Below are 19758 nucleotides of genomic sequence, written 5' to 3' on the forward strand. Positions count from 1 at the left end.
TCAGCGTCATGGGACACTTTTTGCCCATCAGCTACTGCACAGGGGCTGACAGCCCAGGATGCAACACAGCTCGCTCTTTGACAGGGTTTCTAGAACAAACTCCGTTTGGTTATACTGGTTTAGGGCAAGTCCCCAGTGCAAAGGTCTTCTTCTTATTTATACCTGTTGTGGTTATGCAGCACTCTGAAAACATTCCCTTCAGCTCAGGATTTTCCTAGGCCGTTTTCTTCCACAAGTGCTATACCTGCCAATGCTATAGCCATACTTAGCTCTTGGCCTCAGTGTTAAGTGTGTCTATTCTCACATAGGATTGCACCAGATGATGACCCTCCTCCCCCGCCCCCCCCCCACCCCGGCTGTTCTTGAGAGATGGGCACTTTGGTGGGGAGGTTGAGGTTTTATCTGTCATATCTTTCCTACAGGGAGAGATTGCAGGCTCCACTGTAAGGGAGCACAGAGACTTGTTGGGGCTAAAGCAGTGATTCTCTCTGCTTTCTGCTCAAACCTCCCGTGCTGTGGCCAGGGTGGGGGCTCGGCTTTGGCTCAGGCTGCTGCACACCAAGTGGCCTCTGCTGCCCAGCCAGCTCCAACAAGCAGCAGTGACTGAGGCCTGGGATGCTTCTAGCACCATATATTCTGCATTGCTTATGGGAGGAACCTGCAAAAGCAACATGGTCTGCAGCTGCTCTCTGCCCTTTAAGGTGATTTCAGCTGCTGCAGGGGGCAGAGCCTCTGGTGCAGCTCTGGTGGCCGCGGTCCCACAGGCCTCCCGGGACCCCTGTGCGGCCACAGCCACGCATTGCCCCAGCAACAGGAAGGAGAGGGCATCTTTCGCCTCAGAATCTGGCGGCACAGTTGATCAAGCACTGCTTCTTTCCTGCTGTAAATCATACTACTCTCATTCTAAAACTGTCCCAACCACTTTCTTCTTTTGTCTCTTTACAGAGCGATGAGGTTTTAACGGTCATCAAGGCAAAAGCACAGTGGCCTGCCTGGCAACCCCTAAATGTGTAAGTAAGTGGGGAATAATATGTCCCAACAGCCCTGTGTCCGGTGTTGTCTAAGGGACTGCTTCAAACTCATTGTCTCACATAATCATTTACTCTTGTAAAGAAACAATCTAAAAATATTTTGATACATTTGAGTTATCTTTTTTAATTTTGCCAACAATTGCTTCTTTTTCCTCTTCATCAACTCTTCATTTTTTTACGTGCTTTGGTTCACTGTCACTGCAGAAGGATCACCCCAAAGAGTTCATGCCTTAGCTGACCAGTGATGTTTATTCAATGCTTGCTCAAATATATATTGTGCAGTTCTGCACCTAATATTATTAGTGTCTGGTTAATGCATTGTGTCCATGCAGCAAATAACACAAAGATATAACAGGTTTTCTATCCAGGAAAATCTCCAATTCACCAACAAAAACCTCCTAAAATGCTTCTTTGCCATTCTCTAAGAGAGCATTATGATCTTGATGGCAGTAAAACCACACTTATTTTATCAAGTGAAACAGCTAACTAGCTTCCCAGGATCCTAACTTTGGGATCCTTGGTGCTCAAAACGGGATAAATTCCTGTGTTAGCATACTCTTGATCTTATCTGTGGGGGTTGGGGAGGGGGAGACAGTTCCTGCATACCTTGTCTGTGCTTGGCCTAATGCTCATACTAATTACGCAGGCCTGAATGGGTGAGACTGACAGGAGTGATGAAAGATGAGGACCAAGTGGAAGGGTTGTTTTATTAGTTAGGAGAGTTGAATCAAGTTCTTGGGGCAACAGGCAATTATTCCACTGCAGTATTGTAGGGACCAGGTAGTGCTATTTCCTCTGTAAAAAGCATGAGGGAAAGAGTTAGTGGAATGCTGTGCCTGGTTTTGTTGTCTGTCCTTCAGAAAGTAAGTAAAAATTTGGAGGCTAGTCAGAAAAAAAGCTGCAAGAAGAGTTGAGTTTTTAGAAAATTCACTACTGTAAGAGGCTTAGAAGCTCTTAAGAGGCTTAGGACTTATCCCCGACCCCCACTCCCACCCCAAAAAAGAGGTTAGGTGATGACTTGATCACAGCTTAAACAGCAAAAGGATTTCTAACAGCTGATTTACAAAAAAAAAAAATATAAAAATAAAAATAAAAAAACACTCAACTTGCTACGAAAAACAGTCCCTGCTATTACAGAATGTGATACCAAGGAAATTCAGATCACAGGCCACAGGCACAGGGAAAATCTTTAACTAACCTTCAGAACAATTTACTTGACCATGAGTTGGATTTTCCATCACATGGAAGATAAAATTTAACTCTGAAACGGAGCTGTAGGCTCTGCATAGGAATTCTGAGGTAGGTGTTCTTGGCTGGTGCTGTGCCAGCAAGCACTCAGTGCAGATGACAGTAATGGCATTCTTTATTTATGGTGTTATTCCCCTGAATACTGAGTACTTTCTTTTTAAAGGATATTCAGATAATGAACCCTGCTGGAGGTGGTAGTGTTTGCCATGCAGTAGCTGTGAATACCTTTTTTTTTTTTTTTTGTGCTTACTGCCTTCTTTTTATTCACTCCAAATTGGCACTGTAAAATAGCAACTTTAATCCAGCTGCCTGTTCTGCTATGCTAAGGTCTGTTTGAATAAAATGAGCCACTTTTAATTTTTCCCTCCAATTTCAGTTATTTTTCTGAAGCAGCATTTATATATGGTGCTTTTGTATCAAAGTGAACAATGCTAGTAGGAACTGACTCTTCTGGGGACTTGGAAGGCTTTGGCATTGACATGAGAGCAGGCTTGTACTCTGCACACAGAAAGTCCTCCTCCTCCAAAGTCTCAATTCATCATCTTTCAAATACATGGAATATATTACATAAAAATCAAAGCTAATTAATGTGTACTGCCTCTGCTGGTAATAGCTAGTTTAAGATATCACTGATAAACTTCACATGAAGGTCAAGAATGAACAACTTCAGGTATTTTCTAGGCATGTTCTTTCACAGCCATGTATGAAAATGCATTTGCAACATCCTCCAGATGTTCTTCCAGTCACTTCTTTCTTACTTTTTCACCTTTCAGTAACACCAGAAGGAATGTATCTTGGTATTTGTGCTCTAAAATGCTGGGCAAGGGTTCTTCTAACAAATGTTCCTTTGCTTTATAGATACTGTTAAATTTTTAGCTTTTAAATAATTTGTATCATATTTTGCCATGATGTCCTTCTTTTTTAATTCCATTTTAAAATAAGATTTCAGCTTCAAAGAAAGATTTTTCAATCCCCATTTACTTCTAGTGTTAGATTTGCCATTTGCTGATATGGATTATCCCTGGTGGAATTCAGAGTATAATTGTGCAAGGATTGGATAATGTTCAGGAGAAACATTTGGTCAATTATTATGCATAGGATGGCCCTCTTGCTAATTAAGAATTGACTAAAAGTCATGAATAACTTTCTTTTGCATAATCATGAGTTAAATGACTAATATCTAATATGGTGTGAGAGTGATGTCAAAGCAGTGTTACAGTGTGGCATAATAAGCACAGCTGAAAAACCCTTCTAAGTGTGTTTTACAACAAATACAAAATGCGTAGAACTAGTGAGCCGATTTCCAGAGGCCCTGCAGTGTCACAAGTCAGTGAACTCAGTCTGCTCGGAGGTGGCAGCCACTGCATTTGCACTGCAGTCACCCATGATAGGACACCACAAGGCAGTCCTGCCTGGGCTTCTCTCACTGCTGGAGCATGCAATTAAAAGGCTTTTCTTCCCCAGTGATGGTCAGTGAGGCAGTGACTCCTGAGGCCAGCCATACCTCCTTAAGTAAGTAATGCCTCAAGCTCGCCATAGACTGAAGGCTGGAAGCCTACAGGGCTGTGTCTAAGAGCCTTTATCTAAAAAAGAACTTCCTATTACTTACTATTTACGATTGCCTGTTTTCTCATGGTCATTCTATCTTTAGTGTTCTGTAATTCCTCTTCATAAGGAAAAGACTTTATCATATATATATCTTTCTTTTATATAACAACATGTTCATCATGATGATTGGGGAGTAGAAGAAAGCAGTCTTCAGGTGGATCTCTGATTTTCCAAAAACACTGCTCCTCCAAACTAAATTACCACATAAGAACAAAGAATATCATTTCACCCTACAAATCTCAGCTCTCTGAAAAAGGACTGGAATTGAAAACAGACAGTTGGACAGGAATAACACATAAATAAACTTCTATTTGGATACTTTCTAACATGTACAAAAATGTCCAGTATAGGCATCTGGCTCTTTCTTAATCCAGGCAAAGGGAGAAGTGTTTGGATTGTAACTCTCATGTCTAACCACTTTCTGCAGTTACTATTACAGAAAATTACAGGAAAACACTGAGCACTGCGTGACACTGTGGAATAAGAAGTTACATGAACACAGGGCCTAATGCTCTGATAAGTATATTATTGCTTTGCACCAGGCGGTGCTGGATCTTCTTGGATCCCAACAAGAAAGACACGAACATTCTAAAGAAAGGCAACTATTTTCTTAATATCCCAGAACAGGTGATAGCAAGTGATAAAGTCTTACGTTCCTGCCGATGCTGGGAGCTCTGAGGTCATGCAGCACTGAACAGACCTCTAATCGCGGTGCAGCATGCTGCACAGACTCCTCATCCGTGGCGAGGTTTGTCTGGTGCTGTATCATTAAAAGGCAATACATTAAAAGGTGATATTGATTTGAAAAAATAATAATATAATGAACCGAAAAAGTGACTTTACCTTCTTTTCTCAAAATCTTGCAGCTTTTAAAAAAAATGGCAGGAAGAGCTCACGTCCCTGCATAAATAAGCTGCTTATTTCCCATTGCTTTTCTGCCAGTGTTTCAGTCTGCAGCCTTAGCTAAAAGAAATAATGCACTGGGAAAGAGGTCTCTGGCAGTATGTTTGTAATTATTACTAAGCATATCTTGTGTTCTGTAGTTAGTACTGATTACTTTTTTTATTTTCAGTATATTTAATCTAGGAAAATATCATAGTGAGATTAGTTGACTGTAAAAGGTTAGATTTTTTTTTGAAATATTCACCAGAGTTAGTCTTCTCTCATTGCTTTCCAACCTTTTTACCACATCTGTCCACAGTTAGTTACAACCGCTCCGTATCAAAGTGATAAGCATGTTTTCTTGGTTATAGTTTTGAACAGTCTCAAGTTTGGAAAAGTCATCCCTCTCCTTCCGTATGTCCCTCCAGTTTCGTGCTTAGCTCTCGCTACAGTTTGAGTGAGCGGTCATGCTCCTGTGGTTTTCCTCTGCCTTTTGATTGTGTGCAAATTCTTCTCTTCCCTTTAAGCAGCGCCTCCCCATTCTCTTGGAGATTATCTGAAAATACTTTAGTAAGCAGTCAAAAAAGAAGCTTATCAGAAAAGGAGGACTATTTCTTTATAATTCAGATGGGTGGAAATAATTAGTCCAGCCAATATATATGTGATGTGTTCACCTTGGAATATTTACTGTAAAATACCTTTTCATCCTCTACAAATTATCCCAGCGACCCCCTTCCATTTCAAATTTTGTGTGTCCTTGATATCTTTTCTCTGACAATGGAGAGATCAGGGCTGTTTGTCCTAGCTTGTAAGGAGGATATCAGACAATGAATAGGATATCCCCAAATATGTTTTTCAGCATTGAAATAGATAATATGACTAAGCTAGGCAACAAAGTAACCTGTTTGAGAAATCAAACAACAAATATAGAAAGGTGAAGAGAAATGCAAAAAGGGCTCTAATCCAAAATAGGTTTATGGGTCATATTATCTGGAGAAGAAAGCGCAGACATAGTTTTTTGCATTTTCTTCTGTTTTTGTGTGAAATCTCTTTCAATCTTCACTTCCTTATAGAATACTTCTGCTACAATTTGAGCAAAAAATGTTTTATAGTTCATTCTTACAGTTGGTTTGCCACACACGGTGAGTCTTCATTACAGCATTTGGGAGTTGAAAAGCCATAGATGAGCAGGGAATTTTATGTGTTTTGGAGGGATTTTTTTTTACTTCTATGTCATATTCTTTTATTCTTTCTGAGCCCACAAAACATCTGTTTCTTCAACTAGTCTAGTCTTATACTAGACTGTATTTAGGTCATTGAATGAGGGTGCAGATGCTACTAAACTAGGAACCATTTAAGTCAGAAACTCCTTACTATGTCCTGAAATTTAATGGAATAGCACCCTTTCCTCATCTTATGTTTCACTGTTAAAGATCTGTGTTTATCGTGCCTGAAAACCTACCCTCTCCACCTCCCACAGTCTCCGCGTTTTGTTGTGTCATGGATAAATAGCCTTGTGTAAAACTAAAGATAACAGCCTCAGGCTACGTATACAGTTGCATACTCAAGTCTTCAGCAGTGAAAACAGCTTAATAACAAATTGTGACAACATTAATGTTCCTCAATATTATCTAATCAGTACCAGCAGATGGCAGAGGGCTGAAAGACTACATGTTTGTAACTGTTATGTGTTACTGAGCCTCTATTTTGACCTTCTCTAACACTGAAAGTTTGTGTGATTCACAGAGAGGTGCTAATTTACCAAGGGACGTTGGATGGCATTTAGGCAGGCATTTTCTGATAACACCTAACTCCCAAAATCTCAGCTGTCTTCTACTACTGAAGGGTCCGAAAGTGTTTACATACCTGTATAGCTATTAGTAACATTGCTAAATATATAAAAATACAACCAACTTTCAGTGTTCCCAAACCGCCCGAAATCTTCACCGGGGCAACCGATGGCAGCTAAACGTGAGCAGCTTCCCTGCCTGTCTCATCAGCCAGGGCCCCCAGACCGCTCTTGGAGCCTCTTGTGACTTGTGGCTCAGCTTGCACCTGAGCAGAGCCCAGCTGGCAGAAATCCCCACGTGCACTTTTTGAGTTAGCCGTACATACATACTGGTCAGGGAAATGACAAGTCTCCTCTCCAATACTGAGAACACTCTCCCAATACTTGGAAAATCTAGGTTAAATTCTCCTTTCTTCCAAAGAGACTTAAATGGTAATACCTATATCTGAATATAAAACTCAAACCAGTAGCCTACACAGTGAGAACACTTTACCACTGCATAGCCTAATGCTCTAGCTCGAGCCATGCCACTTTGCATGGAATACTAACGTATTTATAAGCCGGAGAAAGAACACAATGGTTAAGATTTGCACCTGAAGAGAAGGGAGGGGGGGACAGAAGAGAAGGGGTGATACGAGGTCCATTATCTGCTGCAGTGAATAGATAAAAACAGTTGCAGGTAGTTCTTAAGTATTACAGTTATGAAAGAAAACCTTCAAAAGGCCCAGAGTATAACAGATGAAGTTGTGTATCCCTGACTTTGGAGGAATCAATTTTTCCAAGTAGTTTCTGCACATTCAGTCACGTGTACTAATAATTTGGTTAACTATTTTATTGCTCATCGAAGCACGCAGTAAAGGAGGAGGTATGAGGAAGAGTAGCTGTGGTTTTCTGAGGTAGAGAACTGACACGGAGAGGACTCCTGAAAGGGGAGGCACACAGAAGAGGTATAAGCAAGCATTTAACAAAAAACCCTCTTCTTTCTCTGAAAGAGACACATCTCTAAAATGTTTTGAAAACACTGAGTTAACCAGTCTTGTAAGACTGGGAAGGCTATGTGTGAAGTAAGTACAGCTCAGTCGCATGTTCCCATTAATTAGCAATCAGTCTGTCTTCTTCTATTGCGGCAGTTAGCGTTATGCAAACGATAGCTTCTTCAGTTGCCTGGCTCCCCTGGAAGAGAGACTGTTCCTGGCCAACAAAAATATTTTATTCCATTTCCTGGGGGATTTAGCCTTTTTTTTTTTTTTTTTAACACCTCCATATTACTTAAAATAGAATGCACAAATTAAGTACATTTTGAAAAAGAAAGCACTTTTAGGTTTGTTTCTTTTCTTGACTATTTCCTGAATTCAGTTTCAAGAAACAAAAAGTTCCTATTCACCTAAAACTGCATTTTTAAAGCAAATAAATAATAATGCAGATAATTTGCTCAGTTCTAGTTGAAATTTATTTCCCATTATTTGTTTCATTTGTCTACATTGGAAATAGGACAAAGTTACTTAGATTTGTTTTACACTTAGAGTAAATAGAGTAGATTCTCAGAATGAAGATTGCAAGTAGGCATTTCCTTTTGATACGTTAAATACGTTATTTGAGGAGTGCTTTTTACATTTATTGAATGTCTTTCAGAAGTACTTTTTTCATAATTTGTTACTAATGTTTATACTTATCTGCCTGGAGAATTTGAGAAATTAATTTACCAATCCCCCTATGTGAATTATCTGTTTCTTGCTGAACTGTACATGTGGATATACTGTACATACATACATTGCATAACTAAAATCAGTATTTTTTCCTTTATATTTTTCCGTATGGTCTATATTAAAAATATGGTCTATATAGGCTCTAATCAAAACCAGTGCCTTGCTGCACTTCCTACACATTGGAAGTAACTTGTTCTGGAGAGTATACAGCCAGAGTAATAAGGAGACTGTTTGAGGAAGAAGAAACAAGAGGCACGGAGTAGTTCCATGGCCTGGCTGAGTGATTTACCAGAAAAAAAGCTCTCTCTCTTCTCCCTGTTTACCTGTTGCCTCTGATTTTGATAAAACTGAGCTAGTTTCAACAGCTTCCTCATTCCCTTTTATCATATTTTAATTTCTACATCATTCACAGTAGCAGTTAGCTACTATAAATATTCAGGTTAAACTAATTCAGCAATTTATGGCAGCTCCAATATTTTTATGGCATTTCAGATAGGGTAGGTATGTGCAGCAATCAGGTGTGATAGCAGTAGCAGGAGCTATGTCTGAGCTGCCTTGAGTTGAGCCACCATGGCCAAGAACGGTGGAGAAGGCGCAGTCGTGCAGCCTTCGGACCAGGTTAGCCAGCTGGCATGTATTCAGCCCCTTGCCAAAACCCACGCAGACAGCTGAGCTGCCAAGTCGTGCCTCAGTTAATGCTTGAACTCACCAAACTCACCAAAATAAAACCATCTTGTATGTGGCTATATGCTACAGTTGCACTGCTGAGTTACAGCGTAAGATCTGCTGTGAAGAAGCAGTAGTGGACAGGAGTGACCTTCCTACAGAAATGATTGTAATGCACTTTCTGGAGGGAAGGAAGGTATGCTAAGCAGAGCTGATAGTGTTTGTTTAACTGTTTAGGAAATCCACATAACCAGAACATGCTCCATGCAGCAGAGCCACTATAATATTAATTCACTTCTGAACAGGGCCATTATTTTGTGGATTCCCTATGCCAGCAAGAGGATATGCTGCATGTCTCATTAACTTGCTGCCACCCCCTGGCTTAGCGTGGATACACCTATTCACCAAATCCTAATAGAAATGATCAGATAACATTCATGATCAAAAAAATGATTAAAATCATTAGGATATTTTCCATTGGGACCAGACATTCTATTGTGTCTAACTTAGAATGCCAATGTCAGTATCAAATGTTCTCTCCTAAATCTATATTAATCATATTAATCACCACTGAGAGGGGAAGAGTCAAATCCATGTGCCTTTCAGTTTTGGTAACAGAGGGAATTTAGATTTAAAAAAAAAAAAAAAAAAAAAAAAAAAAAAAAAAAAAAAAAGCCCAAAAGCCCCAAAGTCCTAGGAACTAGAGATCTGACAATATCTGCAAGTTACTCATGTCAATTAATCTTCTAAGAAGATCTTATTACTTGATAGAAGTATTCACAAGTACCACACCAAACTCCTCAGAGCATACACATGAAAATTCATTGAAAAGTACCTACTAATTCTCTTGAATCAACTTCAATAGAGAAAACTGGGGGTTTTAAATGTTACAATCATTCCAGTCCCTATCTGTCCAATTAAAATACTTCATATGAATGAAGCTGTGTACCAATTACTAATCTCTTTAAACCAGCATCTAGTCACAAAAGTTACACTTTTAACTATGGGATCAGTTGCTCACTTGCAGTTTATATGATTATTTTCCCATTACATGAAGAATGCTGAAATGATCTCCTTTCCCAATGTGCAGCGCACTCTTCATAAATCCTGATACAGGTATCAAGATGTATTTTACAAAAGCATGCACCAGAAATGAGTAAATTAGCTTCTGAGTTATTCAATTGCTTAATTAGAATATCCAGATGAGAAGTAGTATTAAGGAAAGACATGTTTGAACACATATATGCTTATCGCTGGGTTTTACTGGCATTCTGAATGGTGAAATAAAGATTTATTGTGAACTGTAATTAAGCAGTTTTAATGGGCAGATTAAATTTTGTTTTTTTCCTCCAAAAATAAAAGCTTGTATTATAGTCCTTTAATCATCTATCCTCTGTATATCATTAACATTTCAATATACAAATTGCTTATAAACATTGTTCCACCTGTTAATTGGAAAGAGAAAGCATGTGTGCATAATTCCACCTAGTGTGAAAAAGAGCCAGCTGAGAGTTATACAGAAACAAGGAAGCTTATTATTTACTGTCACACTAAATTCCTTATAATGCTCCTTTTTCATCCATATTTGTTTGATATTGTCTCCTAACTGGTTGAATACTGCAAGTATATTCCACTACTTCTGTGACTTTTAGAAAGTAAGGTCCAGGTATTTGCTTGCTTTACAATTTTATACTTTTGTAGTCATGCTTAACCCCCTGAACACCTGGGTGCATCACTTCTAAGTTTTGTATAATAGAGAAAAGTGTCTATTTTAAGTAAGCCTTTTATAATAAGGGGAAAGTGTGTATTAAAGCCAGCCAGTTATTAAATCTGTTGATGAAGAATGAATGAAGACATACGAAAGGCTGGGACATTATTTTCGCTTTAATTAAAATCATGTAGGTCACATGGGCAACTGTTTGTTATACTGTAGGTGCAATCTAGGGACGTCAGAGTGTTTGTAACACAGGAACTTCAGTGGCTCACAGTCCTGTTAAAAAAATCTATGGTGTTTTGGACATCAATAATGTTTTGATGTTATAATATATTTTTCCTTTTAATAAAAAGATATAAAACTATGAATAGTTAAGATAAAGTATGGCCCTTGCGGTATTTAGTATGTATGACTGAATCTCTCTTGCCCTTAAGTCCAAGAATATATTACATATGGGTTCATTAGCTAGAATTCATTATAAAGTTAATACTAATACTACAGTTTATTTGGCAAAAATAAAACAAGAATACTGTAAGGATTCACAGAGCCATGATCTTTACTTACTGAATTCAATATTCCTTCCCTTTTAGATTTTTTTTTTAATATCATTTAAACATCTACTGTACAGATAAATTATTCTGTCAGTGTGCATAGTACTACCATTAACGTCAGTTGATTTACTCCAAAGCTATTTCATGTGTGGTCCAAATAACTTCATGTGTGCACGAGACAATTTCATACATTTAACTTCTCTCATGTGGATAGTTATGCAAATGTGATCTGTTAGATAAGTGAGAGTAAAGTGGAAGCGTGAACAGTTCAAAAAGCATACCTGATTAAAAAAGAAACTTAAATAACTGTCAGGCCAAGATGGTTTCGATTTGTTGCCTGAAGCAAACCTTAAGGACCATTCTGGGGGCTCTTAAGAGAAAAAATTGCTTATAGTATTAACTGCAGCTAATAGCTTACAATATCAACAGATCTTTAAACACAGTAGTAAGAACGTTACTTGTTTAACACAGTTGGGAAGTATATCATAAAAACCAGTTATTTTCACTGTAACAGCACCATTACTGCACCTGAAGTGCACTGAAGTCACAATAACATGCTTTTCACTGCAATAATAGCTGCATTCAGGAAAATAAAACTTCTAGCAAAGAAATAATTAGATTTGTACAAGCCTGACTGTCTCATTGATAGCAAGTCATCATGAACAACTGAAAATAAAAGGCTGTAAAAATTGCTGGTTGCTAGAGCACGAAGAATTGAAACGAGGAATAGGCTGATAAACTGTCTGTGTTACAAATTTATTCTCAGTGACTTGCCACTACAATGAAGTGGGATGAGTGAAGTGTGGTTTTATTTGGCATCACTGGATCTGTTTTATCCTAAAAGAAGAAACATGAGTTTTTTCTGAAGGATTATGGTGTGCTTTTGTTGTGACAGATGATTTGATTTAAATTTTGAGATGCTTACAAGTATTTTTGAAATCCCTATGTGGCTCTTCCCAAGTAAAGATACCTTTTTATAAGAATTTCAGTACCTGAGGTTGTGTGGTATTGCATGGACAATATTCTGCCTTAAATAAGCACTCTGGCAGTTTTTTCAAAAAATTTTTGTGTGAGGTATGTCTTTTTTAAACTTAGAAGTCTTTTTGTCTAAACTTAGAAGTCTAACTACTTCTACAGTGAAAGCGTAACAGTCTCTACAGTGCGTGTATTTATAACCTGAGTAGTCGTCTTAATGAGTAAGTACCTAAGCTGTCTCCCTAAGTAAAAAGTACTCTACAGACGAAGCAGATCCATCGAGTGAAACAGTCCTGAGGAACAGACACACTTTTGGGTGTGGGAGGTTATTCTGGATTATCGCTGGTCTGGCTGCGTGGACCGTGGGCCCTTGTCGGCAGCCGGAGGGGGAAGCTCCCGGATGGCGTCTCTCGGTTTAGTTTGAGCTGAAGCAGTCAGATCTGTGCTCTGAGATTGCTCTGTGCTGTAAACTGAAGGCAGGGTGTCATTGCACATGTTACAATTCAGTGCTGGCCCAGAATAGTAGGAGGTTGTTTTGTGATTTGCCTTAACAGAGGAAAATAGCATATTCCATCATTTTCTTGTCTCAGTGCATTTGACCAATGGGCTCAGTTTTTAATGAGAGAACCGTTAAGTGTGAGAAATATTATGTATCAGTTATAGTTCATCTTGTGTGATACATAGTATACTGTCTTATTTTTCCATTGGTTTAATTTCACTATAAATATCCAGTTTGATCCGTGCCAAGTTAGAGGAAAATACAGTAATTTACTTACGCTCTTTAACTACGAAGGTAGGATATTTCCATGTTTTGGAAAAGAAAGACGTGATAAGCAATGAGTTGAAAATTCATCCATAGCTGACCACATTCAGTGAATACCTGAAGATGGTAGTATCCCTGTGGTCACTTAATAGCTGGTAGCTCATTTTTTTTCCAGAAAGTGACCAGTTCTTAGAGGAAAAGTACATTGTCTGTAGAAGAAATGCTCTCTATTAAATGTCTCTATTAAAATAAATGTCTTTTCAGATTTATGTGCCCTATTACTGTGAGATCTCTTGTCATAGTTCTATATGGAAAGATACTCTCTAGCAGAATATCTGTTATGCAGAGATGATGAAAATGCTTTATCTTGGCAAAAGTCAGGTTTCATGCTCGTCTGCTCCATAGTGTTTTTAATAATTAAAATTTCTGGATTTACATTTCTTAAAATTGAGTTTCTTATAAGCTGTGGTAGTAACATTCAGGGATCCTAGCCAATCTACTGCTGCAAAGAGGCAAAGTAATAAAAAATGAAAATACTATGTTGTGGTAACTCTGTGCTTTTCAAGGGTAATCCTTGACCAGCATGGATTGAGCCCAATAGTTAAAGTCATATGAAGTACATTCGGTGACATGCATCCAAGAATACACCAGGACGATATCTGCAAAGTCTTACATTGCTCCCTGCGTCCCCCTTCCCAGTAATGGTCTCTGAGCTATTTCCAGATTTAGATTCTTGCAGAGCAACGTTTTATTTCTGCAGAGCCACTACGGCCTATGTGTCTTTACTTTTTATTTCTGTAAACCTCTGGAGTGTTTTTCCACAAATCCTCCTCCCTCTTGTTATCTCCCACTGTCCAGCTGAGCTGTCTAACCTGCTCTGGGGTGAAAGCCAGTATCTGTCAGGCCAGATGTAAATGAAGTTTCCTTTCACAAAACTGTAAGGTATAGCACTAAGAAACACTTTCACAGTTTGGGGATTTTGTGTACAAAACGGGAAGAATGAGGCAGCCAGAGTTGCTTGTTTCTATGGCAACACTTTGGTATTGCCTAGCTCAGCTATTTTCTCCATTTAAGATTTTACAGATAGCTGGGATGGATCCAGTGAAGCTGAATATCATCAAGAGTAGAAGAGTTTTAACCCCCCTCAGTCTGCTGAGAAATACTAATGCATAAGTTGTCCTAATGTTTTTAGGTCTTTTTATATAAGAAGTTTTACATTTTATACAAAAGGCAAAAGAAATGTTTGGCTAAAACCAGAACAAAACAAAGTACTTGCAGTAAATTTCAGGGGGAAAAAAACATTTAAAAAATTTATAGAAGCAAGAGGCATTTTTTTAACCATTTTTTTTTTTTTTGCCGTATATGGCAAGTTCAGTTTTCAGTAGCTCAAAATACGTATGTACATTTGGATAGTTAATATAAGAGAAAAGCTTTAACAACATGAGTGGTTAATAGCACTACACAGGTTCACTTAGTGAAGAGCACAGTCCCAGTCCAGGTTGGCATCGCAGAGTCAGCATATTCCTCTGCAAATTCCTGTGTTCTAGCATGAAGGCATGCACCGTTGGGAAGTACTGTATTCACCTGAAGTCTTTGTGTTTATAACCATATACATTTATTAGGTGTTGACTAAACCCTAATCACAAAGCTACCTCACGCTTATTAACAAAATTAGTGTCTTCAGTGTTATATGTATTATTGAGAGCTAGGGAAACTTCCTTGTTTGACAGATGGATGGACACCCACATTAAGAAATTAAGAAATTCGTAATTCACAGTGGAGGGAACGTGTGTCTTTGTTGGAGAAGAAAAAGAAATTTTATCAATCATCTTCTGTCAGAGCAAGCACATATGGCAGTTCCATTTTCTCTCACTTTTACCATTTACTTTCTATTTAAAATTCAAATGCCACTAGGCAAAAGAAAGTTGGATATTAAAACACAGAAAAGACTTAACTAATAACAATCACTGAAAGAACTTTACACAGATTGTTCACAGAAATTAATGGGCATCCAATTAAAACACACTTACTCATACCATTCTATCTTTGCTTTTGTTTTTCTTGTATGCTCCTCCCATTGGTAGTTTCTATTTTATGATTATTTCCCAACCATCTGTTGTCTCTCCTTCAGCCAAAATAATTTCCTTTTATAACTCTTTGAGTATTCGTGTATGTGTTATTTTCACATGGTTATATATCTACTTACTAATCTTATCTCCTCAATCATATATAAATAATCACTAAGTAATTGGAGCAATTTGTTGGTTAAAAGATCTCGGGTGAACAGAACTCTACATGCAAAATTTAAAAATTTGCATTATTATTTCTTTTCATTGTTAGAAATGCTAACTAAGTATTATCTCCAGTTCACATCTCTAGACACCACAAAGACATAGGTAGGTTAGATGGTTATACACACTGAATTACATGAAATGTCTTTAAGAAGTTAATAAGTAAAGTCTTAATAAAGGTTGTGATATTTTGGACATCTTCAGAGATTACACAGGGACCAGGAAAACATAAAATACAACTGTGAGATTTTGCTACTTGTAAAATAAATTGTTTTGGAACCCATGAGAATTCTCTTTTAAAATCTTTGAAGATAAAGCCTACATCTTGTAGCTATTCCAATAAATAGCCATGCAGTCATTTCCACTAAAAGCTATTGCAGTAATCTAACATTCAGAATAAATGAAACTGGTAGCAAACTGGAGTTTCTGGCTAAAGCACCCTCACAAATAAGTGTAGGCTATTCATCCGATATGCTTACGGGAGAGGAGAGGCTCAGCAGTCTGGCTGTGATGCTTCTCACCGCAGATAAGGGAGGTAATCGCTCAGGATTATTTCTCAAGGCAAACGGTGCGTAGTCGTGGCTTTGTAGATTGGTCAAATGAAAAAAAAAGGGGGGGGTACAACGGAGCAGTGCTCTTACGACGTCCCATAAGCTTTTCTTTCTAAATATAGCTGTAATTACTCTGGGCTCTTCTATTTGCCTTTAGAGGAAAACAGAAGGGAGGTGAGACAGGTGATCTGTCGCTCCAGAGCTCCCAAGTGAAGAGGTGAGACGCTGGCTGATTCATACAGGGACAGTCCTTTCACTGCCTAGGCAGACTGGTCTGGATAAGATATGATAATCCCGTATCTTGCAAAAGGATTCTTAAAAGGTGGTTTGACTGTAATTGCACAGGAAGTAATCTAAAAAGTGACTTGGAGCTAATCCAAAGGGAAACAAAGGCCACCAGCATTATGCAGGAGAACCACACCAGACTGGTTTGTGACCAAGCTACCAAGAGTACAATACACTTCAGCATTCTCAGATATTTGACAATTTTTTTAAATGAGAAAAGCCTTTTTTGTAGTTTATTGTTAGGTTAAATTCATTCTGAATGAATGATGTCAAATAGATGGTATGATATATAAATGAATAATATCTCATTATTGTCTGAAGTAGTAGTTGGAGGGTTTTTTTTTTTTCTGGTTGACAATACAAAAATGCCTGAAAGAAGCTGCTGCACAATGATGTTCTTTCTTTATTTTTATATATATATTTTTTAAATACTCAATGTGATGGGGTTTTTCTTTTTTTTTTCCTTTCTCTCACACTCTTATTTTTTTGTTTAGAACATCATTTGTTTGGATTAGTATTTTTAATGTCAGTGATAATGATGTAGTCTCTTACTCAGTTACATATACACTCACATAGCCACGTCCTCTCAGTTGGTTATAGGCAAGATTCTTCTGTTAAGCACTTTTATATGGTAGCATGAGAATTTTTTTTTAATGCAGTCCTTTCTGTAGACTGAAGGGTAGTTGACAAAGACTGTGCTGTGGCTTTTTGTAATCTATTTCATTTTGAACAAAATAGACAAACTCTTACTGTCATCACCTCTGATTCAGTACTGAGAAAAAAAATAACAGCTTGGCATTAAAGTGATTTTCAACCTTTTTATATGGATGCCAGTCAAATTTCATTGACTTAGTGTTCATTTTATTACAGTTTTCTTTTCCCTGCCTCTTCTGAGACATGTGCATGTTTAAATTATTCATTAGGTTAAAAGTTTACCTGCCCTACATTTAAGCAGAACTTAAGGAGTCTCCATCTTCTATATTCAAGGCCCACCTGGATGCAACCCTGTCTAACATGCGCTAGGTGGCCTTGCTTGAGCAGGGAGGTTGGACGAGATGATCTCCAGAGGTCCCTTCCAACCTTGCTGATTCTGTGATTCTGTGCAGTGCTGAAATTCTGTTTTTACGTTTAGGTGTTGATACCTATGAATAATAGTCCTAATTCTTATGCATGACTTCATAAATGTTTTCTTAGATATGTCATCTTAATATAACATCTGTTTTGGTAGCTGTTGACTTTCAGGAGAGCAGTAGTTTTTCCACACAATTTTAGGTCTTCCTCACTTCATTATTTCTTTGAAGCAAGTGCACTTTTCAGGATGTCATACTTTTCAAGTTTTAGTCAATAAAACAGACGTTGTGTAGGTGCAGCTGGTAGGCTGTAGGTGCAGAGTTGGAAGTTCAAAGGTGTGAAATGTGTTTGCTTGCTCATAATGCTATTTGTATCAATAGCAAAAAGTTCTAAGCTGAAGAAATACAGCCTCTGTCCTGAAAAGTGTATTTCTGATGTAGTGTAAATGTCTGAAGAAAAGCATGTCAGTTTTGCTGATTACAGGCATAACAGTAATTCTTTTACTGTCTCCCTAAAAATATGTAATTTCTATGATCTATATATTCAGCTTTTTCAACTAAATATTCAGTTTTTTCAACTAAAAAAAAGAATAGTATTTTTACCTCATTGGTGTATTAGCACCAAGAGCGATGCTTTTGTGGCTTGCACAATACTCTTCCATTAAATGTCAGGATTTACTGGGATTTATTGGACTTTAAAATCCAATATGAGAAGTGCTGGAGGCACAGCTGATTGCTTAAAATGTGTTAAAAGTCAATTCCAAATGTTGGTAATGTGGGTGCTTCAAAGGAATTGTGAAGAAAGTATCTGAATTTTTCTAATTAATTGCTAATTGATTGCCAAAAAGCTTTAAACTTTTTAGATTAGGAAAAAAAAGGCTTATGCTCCTTAAGTAATCCTGTAGGATGGCTGTAAGAGTGATTTTGCTCTTCTGTACTCCCTTTCCAATTGGATACATCCCCTAAATATGAAAAACCTCGATCACACAGTATTTTCTTGGAGAAATAGTTATGAAAGATAATAATCAGCTTTCTGATCCTTTCCTCTCCCATAAACCATTTCCTACTGTATCTGACACTTCGGGTAAATTTAGCACATTTCTAAGAGATGGTCAGAAGAGGTGTAAAGAGCTGCTGAGTAAGGAGTAGTAATAAGTTGATGAAGGTACCTATAAAGCCAGGGTTAGGAGGAAGGAGCCACAGTCCTTGGCACGCTCTTCTGTGCCTGCTGGTGGGATGGCAGCAGATGTCCAGGGCTTGTCCCAGACAGCTGATTCCAGGTCAGATTCCCGGCTCTGCTATACTGGTCCCCAGCCTCTGGCAGCTGCCTGCAGGCTGGAGGTAGGTGGTTTCCCGCAGGCAGCAGCGCTTGAATCGCTGCGCTGTGAACTGGTGCCTGTGGCCCGTGCGCGGCTCTGAGCAGTTACCTCCGGCTGCCCTCAGACATGGACAGATTCTTCTACCTCTCTTACTTAAATTGTGGTTACGCTGTTTTTCTCGTGTCTGAAAAGGCTGTTAGTTCACCCTTAGCACCAATGAAATCAGCTCCTAATACAAATGTATGAATCTGATGTCTGGATCCTAGTAATAAGGCAATCCTAGTAATGCTGATAGCTTAATACAGCTCTGCAAAGAAAGCTGGAGAGCAAGTATAAGGAATTTCAGACTACCATAGCCTCAATATCCTTCACCTTAATAAATCCATAGAATCAACCAGATATTGTTCTCCCAACATAAACCATTTAAGACTTCTCTACCTGAAGTAGAAGTTTACTTCCATTAACTGTCATAAGTATTTTACATGCTCCTATTATCTCTAATATAGCCACTTAAGCACATCATTTATTTTTCTTCCCCATCACCAAAACTTTAACTTGGGTAATTGTGAAGTGCTGCACTAACTTTAATGTTTCTGAAGATGTTTCAGCCTGATGTGTTCTTCTCTGCTGCTGCATCTACCACATTGCATGTTGTACTGGTGAGTTAACAGCTAACCAGAGATTCTCTACACCACACTGCACTTTGCGGTGGAAATACAGATGCTTTTAATGTTCAGTTCTGTCCTTATATAATAGATTTTTGTGTGCTGTAAAAATCTGTATCCAAGAAGGAGCAAAAAAGTTTTCTTACATGACCATAGTAGAGAGAAATCCAGTGGTGTAATTCACATTGATCCCAATGTACAAACTCAAACGTAAGAATAGTCTTTTTTTTTGTTGAGCTAGTTAGTATCATAGAGACAAACACTACATGCGCTGGCTGCCTTTTTCTAGTCTTTTACTTGTATACTAATGAAACACTAAATCAAAAGTAACCTCAAAGGTTTTATTCTGTAAAATACTATTTTTACTATTCCTTTAAGGTATTTCCACCTTCTCAGCAGTACTCTATTACCTTTTACATTGATACCAGTAAAACACAACAATATGGATTCAACGCTCAAAAATACATCCTGCAGCAAGTAGCATTTTCTGTTGGATTGTCAAAGGCTTTTTTTTTTAAATCCATCCTATCCTCAGCACTGATAGCATCAGCAACTAGATTTTCATTTAGGGGAAAACATTGTAAAGCAAAATCATGTTTGTGCTCTTTTAATCTTTTTCCTAAAGCTAGGGGAAAAAAGAGCAT

At 38.1% G+C, this 19758-nt stretch overlaps 1 protein-coding gene across 1 annotated transcript in view; it reads left to right on the top strand.

The window, feature by feature from the left end:
- Nucleotides 1-19758, top strand: part of SPON1 (spondin 1) — a 197999-nt gene that overhangs the window by 162704 nt on the left and 15537 nt on the right. The window contains exon 7 of the mRNA XM_062577305.1: nucleotides 946-1010. Within this exon, the coding sequence (XP_062433289.1) occupies nucleotides 946-1010 (65 nt within the window). The remainder of the gene's footprint in view (nucleotides 1-945; nucleotides 1011-19758) is intronic.

The sequence above is a fragment of the Rhea pennata genome, chromosome 5, assembly GCF_028389875.1.
Source record: "Rhea pennata isolate bPtePen1 chromosome 5, bPtePen1.pri, whole genome shotgun sequence".
NCBI lineage: Eukaryota > Metazoa > Chordata > Aves > Rheiformes > Rheidae > Rhea > Rhea pennata.